This window comes from Phalacrocorax carbo, chromosome 13 (genome assembly GCF_963921805.1).
Source record: "Phalacrocorax carbo chromosome 13, bPhaCar2.1, whole genome shotgun sequence".
In the NCBI taxonomy this organism is placed as follows: domain Eukaryota; kingdom Metazoa; phylum Chordata; class Aves; order Suliformes; family Phalacrocoracidae; genus Phalacrocorax; species Phalacrocorax carbo.
The window spans coordinates 5,857,295-5,872,956 of record NC_087525.1 but is presented as its reverse complement, the minus strand read 5'-3'; the positions used below and the strand labels follow the sequence as shown (position 1 = coordinate 5,872,956).

At 43.7% G+C, this 15,662-nt stretch overlaps 1 protein-coding gene across 2 annotated transcripts; it reads left to right on the top strand.

Annotated features, from left to right (window-relative positions):
• The first annotated feature begins 53 nt into the window (after positions 1–53).
• On the top strand, positions 54–15,143 carry LOC104047029 (nucleolar RNA helicase 2). Of its 2 annotated transcripts, none has more exons than XM_064464672.1 (15): positions 54–434; positions 619–798; positions 3,654–3,729; positions 4,684–4,862; positions 5,928–6,045; positions 6,720–6,905; positions 8,289–8,434; positions 8,695–8,844; positions 9,853–10,014; positions 10,608–10,727; positions 11,212–11,285; positions 12,408–12,567; positions 13,364–13,498; positions 14,371–14,415; positions 14,889–15,143. In XM_064464672.1, the coding sequence occupies exons 1-15, from the start codon at positions 54–56 to the stop codon at positions 15,081–15,083; spliced, it is 2,307 nt and encodes a 768-aa protein (XP_064320742.1). In that variant the 3' UTR covers positions 15,084–15,143. The 2 variants fall into 2 exon arrangements, with proteins under 2 accessions (XP_064320742.1, XP_064320740.1); XM_064464670.1 differs by having other exon boundaries at positions 619–852.
• The last annotated feature ends 519 nt before the right edge of the window (positions 15,144–15,662 follow it).

The window sequence follows — 15,662 nt, the reverse complement described above, 5'->3', positions numbered from 1 at the left end:
GCGCAGCGCGGCGGAAGGGGCGGGCCGGGGCGAGCCGGCGGCGCAGCGGCTGCATGGGCGGCGTGTGGGGCCGCACGGCGCGGCTCGGCTTCCCCGCGGCCCGGGCGGCAGCGGCGGCCCCGGTCAGCGATCGCCGGTGGCTGGGCTGTCTGTCCGGCACCGGGGCCGGTCCGCTGCTGCTGCTGGCGGCGGCGCTGCCCCGCGGCCCGCTCCCTCCGCCGGCTGCCCTCAGCGCCGCGCCTCACTTCCTGCGCGCCGGGGCGTGGCGCCGATCCTGGGGCCGTCACTGCCAGACAGGCAGCAACCTGTCCGTGCACCCCCCCGGGGAACAGCCGGCTGCCATGCCCGCCGCCGGCCCCGCCGCCGGCCCCGCCGAACCCCAGGCGCCGGCGGGCGACGAGTCCCTCCGCCGCGGCCGCCGGAGGAAGGCCAAGGTGAGAGGGAGCGGGGGCCGCGCGCCACGTGCCGCCGCGGGGGCCGCCATTTTGTGTGGCCCGACCCGGCCCCGCCGCGGGTTTGGGGGGATCCGGGGGGGACGCCCCGGGCTTCAGGCGTTATGTCGGAGGGGGCGGGCGAGGGAGGAGGTTCCCCCGTGTAACGCCTGCTTCCCCTCGGCAGGAGGAGACCCAGGAGAAGAAGGTGAAGCGGCGGCAGAAGCTGAAGCGGCGCGGTAAAGCAGAGGGCGAGCAGGCCCAGCCTGAGGAGAGCGAGCTGGGTGACAGCGACCTTGAGCCCCCCCTGCCCAAGAAGACAAAAAAAGTCAAGGAGAAGAGCAACGGCTCCGAGCATATCTCCGCTGTAAGCAATGATGAGGCGTCCCTGGCCGCTGCAGAGCAGGAGAGTGATGCCGAGGTAGTAACGCTACCAGTGTAGCCCTTGTCTTGTCTAACTGAAGTCCCGCTGGTGATGAGCGGGCTTAATAACATACTGGGTGCTGTGTCCAGACTCGTGTTCAAAAAACGTGTAGACATGGTTTAGGAGGCGTGGTGGTGTTGGGTTGGACTTGATGATCTTAGACGTCTTTTCCAACCTTCGTGATTCTATGATTCTATCACTTTTTGGGTATGAGGGTGAGCTGCGGAACAAACTTTACAACTCAAAGAGTTATAAAGTAGGTATGTTTATTTTGGCACTGGGTGTGTGGGGGATCACTCCTCCAAAGGCACGCATGCCCCTTGTTTCAGTATTCATCCTCTTATACTGTGTCTGCCTCTGATCACATCATTATGGTAATGGTTTCCCAGAACTAATTTATATTTCTCCCCACCCTTAATTATTCTGCCTGTGAACGCACGGAATCTTCGGGTTGTCTCTCTGGTGGTTGTGGTGATGAAGGCCCCGAGTCTTCCTCCCCGTGCCCTTTTCACCTTTTGTAGATTTAGCCTGTAAAGCTGGTTCTGTCTGGTTTCACAGGTGGCCTCATAAAGTGTTTTTCCTTTTCACTTCCTCTTCTCTCTTGTGCACACCAGGGGATTCCTTCATTTTTCTGGGTTTCTGATTCCTGTCTAACCTTAGCACGTTTATGGGTGTTGTATAAGTCACTTACTCTTACTGGCATGTTTCTAAGTCACATCAAATTACAATTTGAGGACTACATTATGTTAAACTACAAAGCGCATTATCCACCTATGTTCCTGAACAGTCTGACTCAAGGGCTGTGGGAGGGTTAGGCTGCTGTCATAGGCAGCCTTTGAACCATAGGATCATAGAATGTCCTGATTTGGAAGGGACCTACAAGGATCATCGAGTCTAACTCCTGTCCCTGCACAGGGCAACCCCAGAATTCACACCATGTGTATGAGGGTGTTGTCCAAGTGCTTCTTGAATATCACCAGGCTTGGTGCTGTGACTGCTTCCCTGGGGAGCCTGTTCCAGGGCTCCACCACCCTCTGGACAAAGAACCTTTTCCTAATACCCAACCCAAACCTCCTCTGGCACATCTCCCTGCCATTCCCTCAGGTCCTGTCATTGGTCACCAGAGAGAAGAGATCAGCGCTTGCGCCTCCTCCTCCCCTTGGGAGGAAGCTGCAGACTGCAATGAGGTCTGCCCTCAGTCTCCTCTCCAGGCTGAACAAACCAAGTGATTTCAGCCGTGCCTCATATGGTTTCTCCTCTAAACCCTTCACCAACTTCACGGCCCTCCTCTGGACACTCTCTAGAAGCTTTGTATCCTTAATGTACCGTGGCACCCCAAACTGCACATGGTACTCAGTGAGGCTGCACCAGTGCAAAGTAGAGCAGGACAATCACCTCTCTTGACCAGCTGCAGTGCAGTGCTTGATGCACCCCAGGACATGCTTGGCCCTCTTGGCTGCCAAGGCAAGCTGTTCCCCTTAGATTTATGGCACCTGGGCATCAGGCAGGGCCCAGTACCATGCCTGTTTCCACCAGAGCTGTAGGTGGATGAGCGAAGCACAGCAGTACATACACCAGAACCTGGCAGCCATCCCTCCTTTTTCTTCCTCTGTCATAGTAAATGCCAGGCTGTTTGGAGTAGCTATCCTGCAGTGGAGGAGGCTAGCTAGCAGGAAGCAGTTTCCATGTCCATCTTTGTGTGGCAACTTGTTTTTTGTCCTGCAGCGTAAGGGTGTCTCCCTGCTGCCTAGGCAGTCACCATCCCAGAAATGTGTATTGCTTTGTGCTGTGAAAGCACTTTTGCTCCTAGCAAACACTTTGAAGAAGCATTTGGCAAGGTGTCCTCTAAGGGAAGGTCATGGTTATGCCCATCAATTCCCACTTCTGGAGTTCTTCCTGTTGAGGTTTCACTGTTGGCCTTACATGTGTGTACAAGAGGGCCCTGCAGCTTTCCTTCCCTTGTATAGGGCCTTCTGTGGGAAGTTTTCTCTCTTGTGTTTAAGATGGGAATTCGGATCAAGAGAGTGCTCTTTGTACATTGGGTGTAATGATGGGATCTCTCGGATCTTTGAACTAGATGCTAAATAGCGAGTATTAAGTAAGTAACAGTGTGCAAAGTTTAGAAGCTGTTTGCATGGTGTACGAAGTAGGTGTGATTTAGAGGGAAATTCCTGCTTCACACAGTGAATTGTGACACCAAATATGTTTTGCTGTGAAAAACAGTTTCCTAATGATTTCAGTAGACTCCAGTTAAGATTTTTAACAAGTAGTTTCCCTTTTCTGACTTGCCAAGCATATATACATAATGTGGTAAGATCCCACGGAAAGGTCATTTGTTCCCTTTTGTTTACCATGGGTCTTAAAAGGTGGTGCAGGTATATCTGAAATAGGGATGAGATAGCAGTAGTCATGGTTTTGAACAAGTTTTTGCAGGTAACGAGAGCAGGAAGACCTTTGGCAGGAAGTCTTTACTGAAGAATGGTGTAAAAACAGGATTCACTTGCAGGAATTCTGTCATGCTAACTGGTGCAGCCTGTGTCAGTGTGTTTTGTCTTCTAATACAGGGTGGCTGGATTCCAGTTTCCCACTTTAGGCTGTGATGACATTTTTGTGTGTAAAGTACCTGCATCACAAGGGTTTTCTTTCCCTTTAAACAGAAAGGAGGTAGCTGGTAAAACTGCAGTGACAAAGTAAATGCACAGCTTTCCGTGTGTGCATGCGTATGGTGTTTGCTCATCTCTTAGGGGTAATAAGTTTTCCTGATCTTTTTTTTTCTTTTTTGTCTTTTATCCTATTAGGAGCTGACAGAAGAAGCAAAAGAAGGCGCCTTCTCCAATTTTCCTCTCTCCGAAAACACCATCAACCTTCTCGAAGGTTAGTTAATGTGGCAAAAGAAATTTCTGTAAATGGTTGTCCAGAATTGCACTGTTACCCATGCAAGCAGAGACAAAAGCCAAGGGTAAATTGTCCTAAATTTATTGCGGAGTAAGAACATGCACATGACCAGTCACTGTAGACTCGAAGACTCTGCTGTCATTACTAGGAACAGAATCTCTGTCATCTTCTGTTTCAAGGGCTGTCGTTTTAAGATGAGTTTATTATTCCATGGTCTGGTTATTCCTACATATGCATTCTAGAGACAGTGTTTTTCTTCTCATTGGCCTCATTTTACTTTCAATATATCTTTATTTTAATTCCAGTATCTGGTCTCTGCAGTATCACTTCTTAAATAAGTGTAATGGTGTTTCCTGTATGAGGACTATTTGGCTCCTGTGAATGTGTTGTCTCTGGTTAGTCTTGTACTTCCAGGCATTTTCATACTGGATTATTGTGGATGTAACCACTGTAGAGTTCTTGTTCTCTGTGTTGGGAAACTGTGATTCTTGTTGCCCAGACTAAATTCTTGTAGTTGCTTTAGATTTTCCTTGCTTGGAAGTTTTTTTGGATTAATTGTTTCACTTCCGCTGTGCAAAATCTCTCTCAGTTTTTAGAATACCTTAAAATAAACACCCTCGTCTCCTCCCCTGCCCTCAAAACCAAGCTACCATAAAATCTTGGGCTGTATCAGAAAATAACATGTTTGGGTGGTGTTTTTTCCCCCCCCCCCCCCCCTTCTTTCCCTCTGGTTGTCTTATGCCAAACATAAAGAAGGCTTTATTTCATTGTGAATACTCAGCTGTGTGTTTAAGGGGAAATACTTCTGTTCTATACAGGATTTGACATAATGTGTCTTACATATTTGGGCTTGTTATACATGAGGACTTCTAATTGTCTAGCTTGCAGTAGAATCGGCACCTTTTAATGAAACCTCTTTGGATTATTTTACAGCTCGAGGTGTAAAATACCTGTTCCCCGTGCAAGTGAGGACTTTTCAACCCATATATGACGGCAAAGACTTAATTGCTCAAGCTCGAACAGGAACTGGGAAAACCTTTTCTTTTGCTCTTCCGCTGATTGAAAAACTGCAGAGTGTCTCGCAAGATGGGAGAAGAGGCCGTTCACCAAAAGTAACTTACCACTTAAGGGTTAACATAAAAACCTTAGAATATGGCAGTTTTCAAAAATTATTTTGTAATTGCTTTGGGGACTTTCTTGGGACTTCTCCTTTATTGGTGTTCGTAATACTGAACACTTTCCTCAGATCAGGAGCTACAATTTGACATATTTTGCAGCATTGCAGTGCTAGCACATTTCACTTCTAGGGTTCCTGGTGACCTTATTTGGGACACTGCTATCCTCAGGAAGTTAGTGTGCGGCTTTGGGGTTGAAGCCCCTGCTTCTCAGGTAGTGGTTGAGTCAGCTGGACTTGTCTCCATTCATTGAGGTTGTTTCTCACTATAAATTCCATGGTGATAACTGGAGGCTTTGTTCCCCTCACGTCTGGAGATTCAACTTGATGGATGCAAGCGGTGTTTACCTTTCTACTTAAGCGCGAGATGGAATTGTTACCCAGAACAGATATCATATTTCCACGCAAATGAAGTGTGTAGAATTATCATTAGACTGAAAAACTGTTATAGTCTGTTTATAGTTTACCTACTTCATCCTTCTATTTTATTAATTTTAACAGTGATGTAAATTCTAAAGTCTTGTTGTCAGAAAGATTTCTAGAGAAGAATTCAGCTCTTTATCATTTCATTCTTAAAAGAAAATGAAGGGGGAAAGATAGGTATGGGAGGAAGGCAGGTAAAGGAGGAGGATATTTGGCTACAGTGCGTCATGCTATGTATCTTTTAAAGTCTTACTACAAATCGTTTAGTGACTGTTCCTATCCTTTAATGCTGAACTGCACCTTCATTGTCCTTGGCAATGTTTCCAAAGTGTCTATTTTATCTGGCATTAACTTAAGGAAACTATATTGCTCTTTTACATCTCTGTTATCTTGTAATGCTTTGCCTTGTTTCCTCTTGCAGGCTGTGATCTGCAGGTGGCAGGAAATATTTCTGGGATGGTGGGGAGCTGTGGGCACCTCTGCAACAAGCGTAGAATAAGAATGGGAGTACAAGCTGTTAGATGTGAAGCACCCCCTCCCAAGCACAGCTGCATTTTTGTGTCTCTCTCAATCCCTCCAGGTGCTGGTTCTTGTTCCAACCAGGGAACTGGCCACTCAGGTAGCCAAAGACTTCAAGAATCTCACCAGGAAACTGTCGGTGGCTTGTTTTTATGGAGGAACTCCATATAAAGCCCAGCGTAAGTAAACACTAAGGAATTACAACTGGATTGGAGTTGACTTTCTCCGAATACCATTCCATGAATAAAACTGGCTTTTTTCCCCCCACAGAGTTTCACTTCAGTTAGGAACCACGACATTGCTTCTAAAGGAAGCATACAGCCTGGGTTGAACTATTTTAGTTGAAATAAATCTTTATTTAAGAAAATAGTTGTAGGTCTGCAAAGTGACTAGTCCTTTTAGTTTCTTCTTTATTGCATGTTTGTGTGGGTTTTGCGTGGACAAATACTGGGACTAGATGACTGTCCAAGGAAAAGAGAGAACCGTGTATGTGCGTGTGGCTCTGTTGTGTGTCTCCAGAGGTAGCTGTGAAAAAGAATTTAGCTGAAAAACTAAAGCATTTTTCTGTGATAAAGCTCTGGAGGTTTTTAATGCCAGCTCATTGGTGCTTAGAAATTGGCATGTCTTACTGTAACTTTGCTTGTGGTTTAGCTGGTATTCCTGACAGAGCAACATGAACTGCTGTTGAGCTTACTTGTTTGTTACTTGGACTGGACGTAGTGCTTTATTGGGAGATTAAAGTGAAGGGCAGTTATTTTCTGGTTCTAAAATTAGAAGTGTTGCTGTGACTGTTAGCTCTTTACCTTGCTGTCTCTTAGCATTCAGACACTGTCCTTGTTTTTCTGTCTTCCAGTTGATCTCCTTAAAAGTGGCATTGATATTCTAGTGGGAACTCCTGGACGGATCAAAGATCACATTCAGAATAGCAAACTGGAACTTTCCAGTGTGAAGCATGTTGTTTTGGATGAAGTTGATCACATGTTAGACATGGGCTTTGCTGAACAAGTGGAAGAAATCTTAGGATTTGCTTATAAAAAAGGTAAATTCTGACATCAGGAAAGGAATACAGACAATGCAGAAAACACAATTATGCTACTTTGAAAACTGGTGGTACACCTTCAACTTGAATCCTTTGTGTGACGCTAGTATTGGACTTCAGAGAAAAGGGTAAGGTAGAGTTGGAAAAGGTTCAAAGCAAGGTGACAGATGTCTGAGGGGCCAGAATGGCATCTCTGGGAGCAGTGGGGGGAAAAGGGCAAAAAAGCAACAAACCCAACCCAAATCCGTAAGCCCTAGTGCTCTTCATCCAGAGAGAGGTGACTGAGCATAACATCAGGGTTATGACGTGTCTGTACACTTGTCATTGCACAAAGTTGACAAATAGGGAATATTTGCTCTTTTCTGATGTAATGGGCATTCAGCGAAGCTGCCAGGTAGCAGGTACAGAGCAGAAGGAGGTTATTTTAATAGCATGAAATTCTTTGCCACATTGTACTAATGCCAAAAGTTTTGAAAAGTGGCTTGAATTACTGGAATTAGAAGTATCAAGGGTTATTAAAACCAAGGGTATCACTTCTGGCTCTGGAAGCCACAAAAGCCTGGTTGCTGGCCGTGTTTCTTCACATCTCTGTTAACTGCACTTGACTGCTGTTGGAGAGAGTATATGATCTTTATGGATCTTAGGTTTGGCCCAGTACAGCCACTGTCATTTTTACCCGACTGTTACATTCTCCCAGTTTCTGCGGAGTTGGTCTTTGTCCTGACAGCCAAAAAGTACAGATAATCTCCTAAAAAAGGAGATATCTATCAAGGTTTTGGAAGAGTCATCATAATTATTCAATTTTAAAAGTTTTCTTTATAACTGGAAAATAAATTGTAGGGAATAATAGCGTTCTTCTGCAGTGTGTGTTTCTTTCTGTCCGATCCTGTGAAGCTATGAAGGTAGGTTAAGCTCTTCCAAGATACTGTTTGTTAAACTGTTCTTTCCTGGGGTAATCAATCTTGTTATTCTTCGCGCCCCAGTCTGCAGAATGTCATTTTTAGGATGCTAATAGCCTTTTACCTTTGCACATAGCCATACTCTTCCAGTACTAACTAGCTGTGAATATCAGGCAAGGAGGGATCGAGACAAGAGTTCTTTCAGGTATGTGAGAGGACTTCAGGCATGGTCTAAACCATTTTTAGCAATGATCTAGAAACATGTCTTGCATTTCTTCTCAGGCAGGATGAGGGATTCAGTTTGGTCCAGTTAGAATTACTGTAATTTTGCCTTTGGTGTCTAAGGGTTTCATTGGTTCTAAGTTTTCTTCCTGTTGCTGACTTATTGCACATATAAACCTCTCAATCTGAGAGCAACTCTGTTGCTTTTTTATCAGTTCTCAAGTCTCTTGTGATGACTGAAATTGGTGGCATTTCCTTCCAGGTTCTGAGAACAACCCCCAGACCCTGCTCTTTTCTGCAACTTGTCCACGATGGGTATATGATGTAGCAAAAAAATACATGAAAGATGAATATGAACAGATTGACCTGATTGGAAAGAAAACTCAAAGGACTGCCACGACTGTGGAAGTGAGTGATTCTGCTGCAGAGCAGTGTGGGTCCTGAGAGCATGTGGCCTGGATGAGATGGGTTCTGCATTGCATTTACAAATGATGGTGTGGAATGACTTTTCACATGATAGACACACATATTTTTTTAAGCAAAGCTTTCACATGCGGGCAGTAGTTTGGAAGCTTGAAAAGAATAAAAATCTTTCTGTGTTCATTTTGTCTGTCCTGTGCATGGCTTAGATTTAACGTGGATGCTTGTCGTGTTTCTTTCCCAAACAGCACTTGGCTATACAGTGTCGTTCATCTCAGAGGGCAGGAGTACTTGGGGATATCATTCAAGTCTACAGTGGCAGCCATGGGCGGACCATTGTCTTTTGTGAGACCAAAAAGGAAGCAAATGAATTGGCTATGAATGCTTCGCTCAAACAGGTACTGGGGTCTGAATGGAGAGAAGCAGTTATGGATGTTCAGGGGCTGAATGCCGTGAAATAAATATGAGGTTGAAACTGTGCGGATAAAGTTGTTTCTGTGGGTGGTTTTAAGACTTAGGAAAGCTGTTTCTAAAAGTAGAGCTTTGCAGTTGAAATACCCTTTTGGCTGCGATTATGAATTTGTTCATGGAGGACCGGATCAGTGGAAATAAGCAGCTTATGCTGAATAAGCAGAGATAGCTCCTATTTATTACTGTTGTTACTACAGTGCACACATCTCATCTCATTTTAGTGTGCTCTTTGGATTCCTATTTCTTAATGGCTTTTATTATTTGAACAGTCAGTATTCAGGAAAATCCAACTGATATGGTAGGACAGAATGCCCTGTTGTCCAACAGTTTGTTCAGACCTCAGGTGACATATTGAGCAGGTTTTCTATGTTTGCTTGAATTAGCGCCCTTTTTTTGGGAGTGCTGGATTTTTTTCAGAGAAAATCCTGTTTGATATGAAATACTAATTTATGGCGAAAGAGCAGAGGTGGGAATACATGGTTTGCCCAATATCTGATAAATATAATGTACTCTCCACACTAAAATCTTGCAGCAACAATTTTTGTCTGTTGGCCCAACTGCTTTCACAGTAAATCCAATTACTTTATTCTTGTGTCAGTACGTGACGTGTTTTTCTCTTACGTTAGTAAGTTCTGCTTTAACATGTTACTCATTTGAGTTCTGAGCCTGTGACTCTTGTCTTTCTCCTTGTCAAAGTTACTTCTGTTGGTATGCTACAAAAAATAACGTTATGGTAAAACTACTACTAATAAGTATTATTGTCCCAGAGAAGGATGAAACCACAAAGTAGGATGCTTTATATTCTCTTAGTATCAGCTGTGTAATTATTTTCTGTTGATCTGCATAATATTTTGGGTTTTGTAATTAAATGCCTTTAGATACTGCAGCCTAGACTCCTCTGTTGAATGACATCTTAATGGTTTGTTTCACTGCAGGATGCCCAGTCATTGCATGGTGACATTCCCCAGAAACAGAGAGAAATTACATTAAAAGGCTTTAGAAACGGTGTTTTTGAAGTTCTGATTGCAACAAATGTAGCTGCCCGTGGTTTGGATATTCCTGAGGTTGACCTTGTTATACAGTGTTCACCACCAAAAGTAAGTCATCAGGGGAAACTAAAATTGTAGTATTCTTTTTTTTTTTTGTGGCAGAATAGTGGGTTATTTCTTTGTTTCACCAGCAGTATGTTCTGATTCAAAATTGATGTGTGTTTTTTTGTAAATGCAGGCCTAGAACTTCCTAGTTAAACTTTTATATTTTGAGCTTTGATTAAAGAAAAAGTGATGGTTTTCAGTTACTCTGGAAGGTCGTAAGATAGCTTGTTATGTTGTTTCAGCATTTCTGAATCCCTTCTGTACGTTGCTGAGTTTCATAATAATTCTAAAATGCTCCTGCTGCTTTTTTCTTCTTTTGAAACTCCAGTGGAGCTTTTTATTTAAAAAAAAAAAAAGCCACAACAAACTTTTGTCAATAGTGATTTTGTTAAACCTGAGGCAGCATACCTTGGGCAGGCTAGCATACGCAAACCTGAATGGTTTGTATGTAGTTACAGGTTTGGGTATAGAGACATAAAGCATCACTCCTTAGGCTTCTGAATTAGCATTTAGCTTGCATCTTCCCTTTTACAATGTATAAATGTCAACATCTTAGATGACATAAGGTTATCTCATGTTAATCTGGATTTCTGAAGGATGTTGATTCCTACATCCATCGTTCTGGACGTACGGGTCGAGCTGGCCGGACCGGGATCTGCATTTGTTTATTTCAGAGAAGAGAAGAAGATCTTCTGAAACAAGTTGAGCACAAAGCGGTGAGTTGTACCTCAGACCTCTGCTTAATGAAATTATTCAGCTCCTAAAAAGACTCTGTCACTCTTAGGCTTTGTTATCATGGGCTCCTTTTGAGTCCAGTACAGGACTCATGTGCCGTAGACTGGTAGGCCTAAACCATTGATATTTGGTAAGTGTTTGTAAGTGCTTTTGTATCAGCCTGTTCTAATGTCTCATGAGTTTTCTCATGTTGGTAGTACTCTTTTGATGTCAGCAGGCAGATTGTGGCAGGAATGCATGAAGACGACCATACCTCACATTACAGCCTGCATGTAAACTGGTGTAAAGTAGCTCCAGAATAACAAAGGCAGGAACTTAAAAGCTTTCTTCTAGCTTTATAAATAACTTAAAGACTGTGTTGATGTTATAAACAGTAACTAGAAGTCTCAGTAATGTGACTTAGGTAGGGTTGAGTTGTAGAGTGCTGAAAATACCTTTAACTGTAATTTGTTTTCTTGATTTCAGGGGATTACATTTAAGCGTGTAGGTGTTCCCTCTGCTACAGATGTAATTAAAGCTTCAAGTAATGATGCCAAAAAGTAAGTTTATTTGCCTGTTCTTAAAAGGTGTCTAGACATGTTACCAACAGCAATGCTGTTAATGCAAAGCTTCAAGGGATCAGACCTCTATGTGAGCATGTCTTTGCCTGTGTCATAGAAGTCAGCTGCTTTGCATGTAGACACTGCCTTATTTTCATGAGATGATACCAATAAACCTCTGTGTGCTTGAACATAGACCTTTCCATACAACATAATGTTCTTTAAGTTCTTGCAAAAATTAACCTTTGTTTATATCATCAGAAACCAATAGCAGAACAGGGAATTACTGTCATGAGGGGAAACTGATTTTGTCTGCTCAGATGATACAGTAGCAGTGTGTAAAAAGCAATACTTAGTATACTGAGGAGTTAACCTGCAGTAGTGAGGGTATTGTAGCCCCATCCTGTGTTTCTTTGAATTGTTTTGTTCTCAACGGTTGTGTTTTTTATTCCGTGCAGCTCTGTTTACATTTGCTGCCTCATTGGTGGAAATTGCCTTGACAGAGATTATTATAGTTGGCAAGGATTTGACGAGTGTAAAGGAGATCATGGGCATGGTGTTGGGTTCACCGCGTGCTGAAAAATGGCGTGATGTGCTGGTGTACCAAATATAGCATTACAGAAGTAGCTGTTCTCGGTTTCCCAGCTTGTTTTCACTGCCTCTCCCAGAAATAACGAATTTAATCAGCTTGCGCTGAGAGCGAGAAGTGCCTTGCTCCAGCCCATCAGTGGCATTGAAGTGGTTTGCTTCTTTTCCCCATGAAGTAAAAGCAAGGGATTCTTGGGTTTGCTGGCCACACTTTCTGGTGGAGCCTTAAGGATGCTGATACTGTAGAGCCTTCCCTTGATGTTTTTATCAATGTGCTCAAACATGCCAAGTTGTACATCCTCAGTTTTGAATACATCTTTCAAGAGGCTTGGCTCAATGAACAGAGGTGGTGGGTATTCAACATCCTGAAGGTGTTGAGTTAAATAAGTGGTAGTGAAGCATGAGCATGACAGAGATAACTTGTTAGCTTTTAGAGATAATTCATTAATCTTGAAAGCTGTCTGAAGTCTGTTTCTCAAACGTGGCTGCACTTCACACTGGCCTTTGCTGACCTCTTTTGTTGTCACCCTGTAGGTTGTTGGAGACCATTCCTCCTTCTGCAGTAGACTACTTCAGACAATCTGCTCAAGAGCTCATAGATGAAAAAGGGGCGGTTGCTGCCCTGGCTGCAGCTTTAGCTCATATTTCTGGGGCATCTTACATACAGCAGCGCTCCTTACTCAACTCAACGGCGGTAAATAACATTATACCTATGTTAACAAGAACGGATAAATTAATTGCTTGCGCCCAGTCCGAGTGTGGCATCTTCTCAGGCTCTTCCAGTAGGGTTTCTGAATAGCTGTTATCCCCAGCTTCTGGTTTGTTGCTCATTCCTTAACTGAAATACTGGCACTCTGCAGGAAACCAGAGAAACTCGAGATCAGTTACTAAATTTTTTTGTAACGAGAGTTAAAAGAAGTTAAGTGACAGGAGACTTTGATGCTCTAAGAGAGTTTAACTAATGACATTTTACAAGCTAAGAGATTGGTTCATGCTCCTGTAGTTTTTCCCTTCCCAGGAAGCTTTTACATTTTTGTAATATTTCAAGTAAGTCTGGCATGTGACTACCTGACTTCAAAGAGATCTTGACAGAAGAAAAGTACAGCCCTTCCTTTTTCTAATGCATTTAGGGACAACTTTGCCCAGTTTGTTACATGGTAACATAATTTTGGTAATAGCATGTGACTGGGTGTTTCTTTTTTTTTTTACCCCTTTTCTAGCAGTAACTTTCTGTATGTATTGAAGAAATGTGTCTCTGCTTCTGGCTAAAATACAGAAATGCTATTGGCCTTTATATCAATGCACAATCCTAAGTTAGATGGATGCTTTCAGGTTCTTAGAAGGCTTTTAGTTGCTTCACTTCTGGGACACTGATTTCTTAGGATTAAATACTACATTGCAATAACAAGTTATTGCATAGCTCGTTAGTTAGTGAGTTACAGGCTGTCCAACTAAGGTTAGTTTTGTAAATATTTTTCTGTTTCCTGAAGGGCTTTGTGACCATGGTGTTAAAGTGTTCAATAGAAATGCGTTCCATGAGCTATGCCTGGCGAGGACTAAAAGAACAGCTTGGTGAGGAGGTAGACTCCAAAGTATCTGCAATGCGTTTCCTCAAGGGGAAGACGGTAAGATGGGCCAATCTTGTGGAAGGAGGGTGGGTGGGTGTGTATACCCATATGGCCAGTTTTTGCAGCGACTGAGGCAGGAGTTCTGAAATACCAGTACACAAATGTTGATATCTCACTCTCCCTACTCAATCTCATTTCTCATAAAATGGTAACCTATTGTGAGGCTCCCGTGTAACTGCTGGTTGTGTGCATACCTATTTAAAAAAACAAACAAACAAAAACCCCAAAACCAAACAAACAAAAAAACCCACCCCAAATCCTTACAGCTAGTCGAGGATTTTAAAAGACATTTATTTTAATGGAGACATTGCTCCTAAATGGTAATGCAGGAATTATCTTCCCCCACAAAAAAGGCATCAGACATATGTATATAGTTAGAGTGGTGGTTGTGACCTTTTTTTTTTGTTGTTGTTGTAAACTCCTGCTAACACTGTATACCATTGCATTGAAAAGACAGCTGTAGAGCAGGGCAGTGACTGCATGCCGGAGCTGATCGGCACAGTATTCATCTGACTGTCAGCCTGGCTCCTGACACTTGTCTCTTGTGCAAGTGTGTTCTCAGAGAGCTTGTGGTGCCAGGTGATGTCTCTCTTACTTTCAAACAGACAGGCTGATTGCGGGCAACGCAGCTGTCAGCACGGAGCATTTGAATCTGCATTTTGCTCTGAGCTTTTGTGTTTTAACTGCTTTTTTTCTTTGGCTTATAAAAAGCTTCCCCCAAAAGACAATGCTTTCTAGCATTTCTGGCTTCTACAGTTAGTGTGTATGAGCTAGTAGCAGGTGCTGCCTCTCTGGAGCTGTGTGTCTCTATTCTTGGATATATCTTTAGAAAGCAAATGCTTATGTTTTGTTTTGTATTTCTGTTATAGGGGGTGTGCTTTGATATCCCTGTTGACGAACTGAGTAACATACAGGTATGTTTTTGTAGCCAGAATTGGCTTTGGAACCTGGAGATTTGGAATTTGGTGATTGTCATATATAGGATTGAATATAGGGTGGTTTGGGAGGATAAGGTTTGTGTGGTAATGTTGCATAGAAAACAGTCATTAGAAAGAGCACAGCACAGTCGTTAGAAAATACTGTCATGCCTCTTTCTAATTTCTGTTCTTATTATATTACCTGATTTTACTAAGCAATATCCTGTATTCTTTGGCTGCTCTGGGTTTTGACCTCTCTAGTGTATTTGAGAGTTAACCAGTTCTCTGTTGACTTTACTCCCCCTTGTCCCTTTGTCACAGGACTGAGTTATCTCCCAAGAGGGATCTGCCGACCTATTTTGGTGAGGGTGGGATTTGTCCGGAAATGACTTTGCATTTGTGTTACTTCTAATGATATATTGGACATACCTGCAGGCACATAAAGTCTCATTACATTGGTCTTATTTCAGGAGCAGTGGAGGGACACCAGGCGCTGGCAACTGTCGGTGGCAAAGGAATTGCCAGAGTTGGAAGAGTTCCCCCAGGAGGCAGGACGAGGGTTCTCCAGGTTTGGAAATGGGAGACACGGTGACAGTGGCTTCAAGAGAAACAACTGGTTTAAGAATGGAAACCGGGGACACGATTTTAACAGGTCACTTGATTAACCTCTGGTACAGATATGGACTGAGTTGATTTTTATCAAAAAGTAAAAGCTTGTTAGACGTTCCTCTTTGTCTTTATTCCTTGATAAGGCAGCCTGTCTTTGAGGATGGCTAAAAATCACATTTGCTGAAGTGACCCGGTTTTTTGGCAGCAGCTGGTTTGCTGGGCAAGAAGAACCACCTTCCATTTTCCTGCCATTAAACGCCATATGTGACAGGAGGGGTGAGCATTTCACTGGAGACTTGGTGCCATGGGAGATCAGTGCTCTTCTGAACACGTAGCTGCTGCACCCTGCCTGCTCAGCACCCATTGTGTGAAAAAAATCTGGTTCTAAACCCAATTTTTTTCTCAGAAAAATTTGAGATCAAGTCACTCTGCACCCTTTCCAGTGGCCGCGGGGGTGCTCCCGCTTGCCAGTCTCCGTCTAGCTGATTATGCACGCTTGGCACCATTTGCCCTCAGCCCCGTCACAGAGGTTGTTGGGGGAAAACGGTTTGGAACAGCGGGAGAGAGGGGCTGGGTGGCGGCGGGAAGGGGGCGCCGCTGCGCCGCCATGTCGGCGGGGCGAGGGAGGGGCGAGG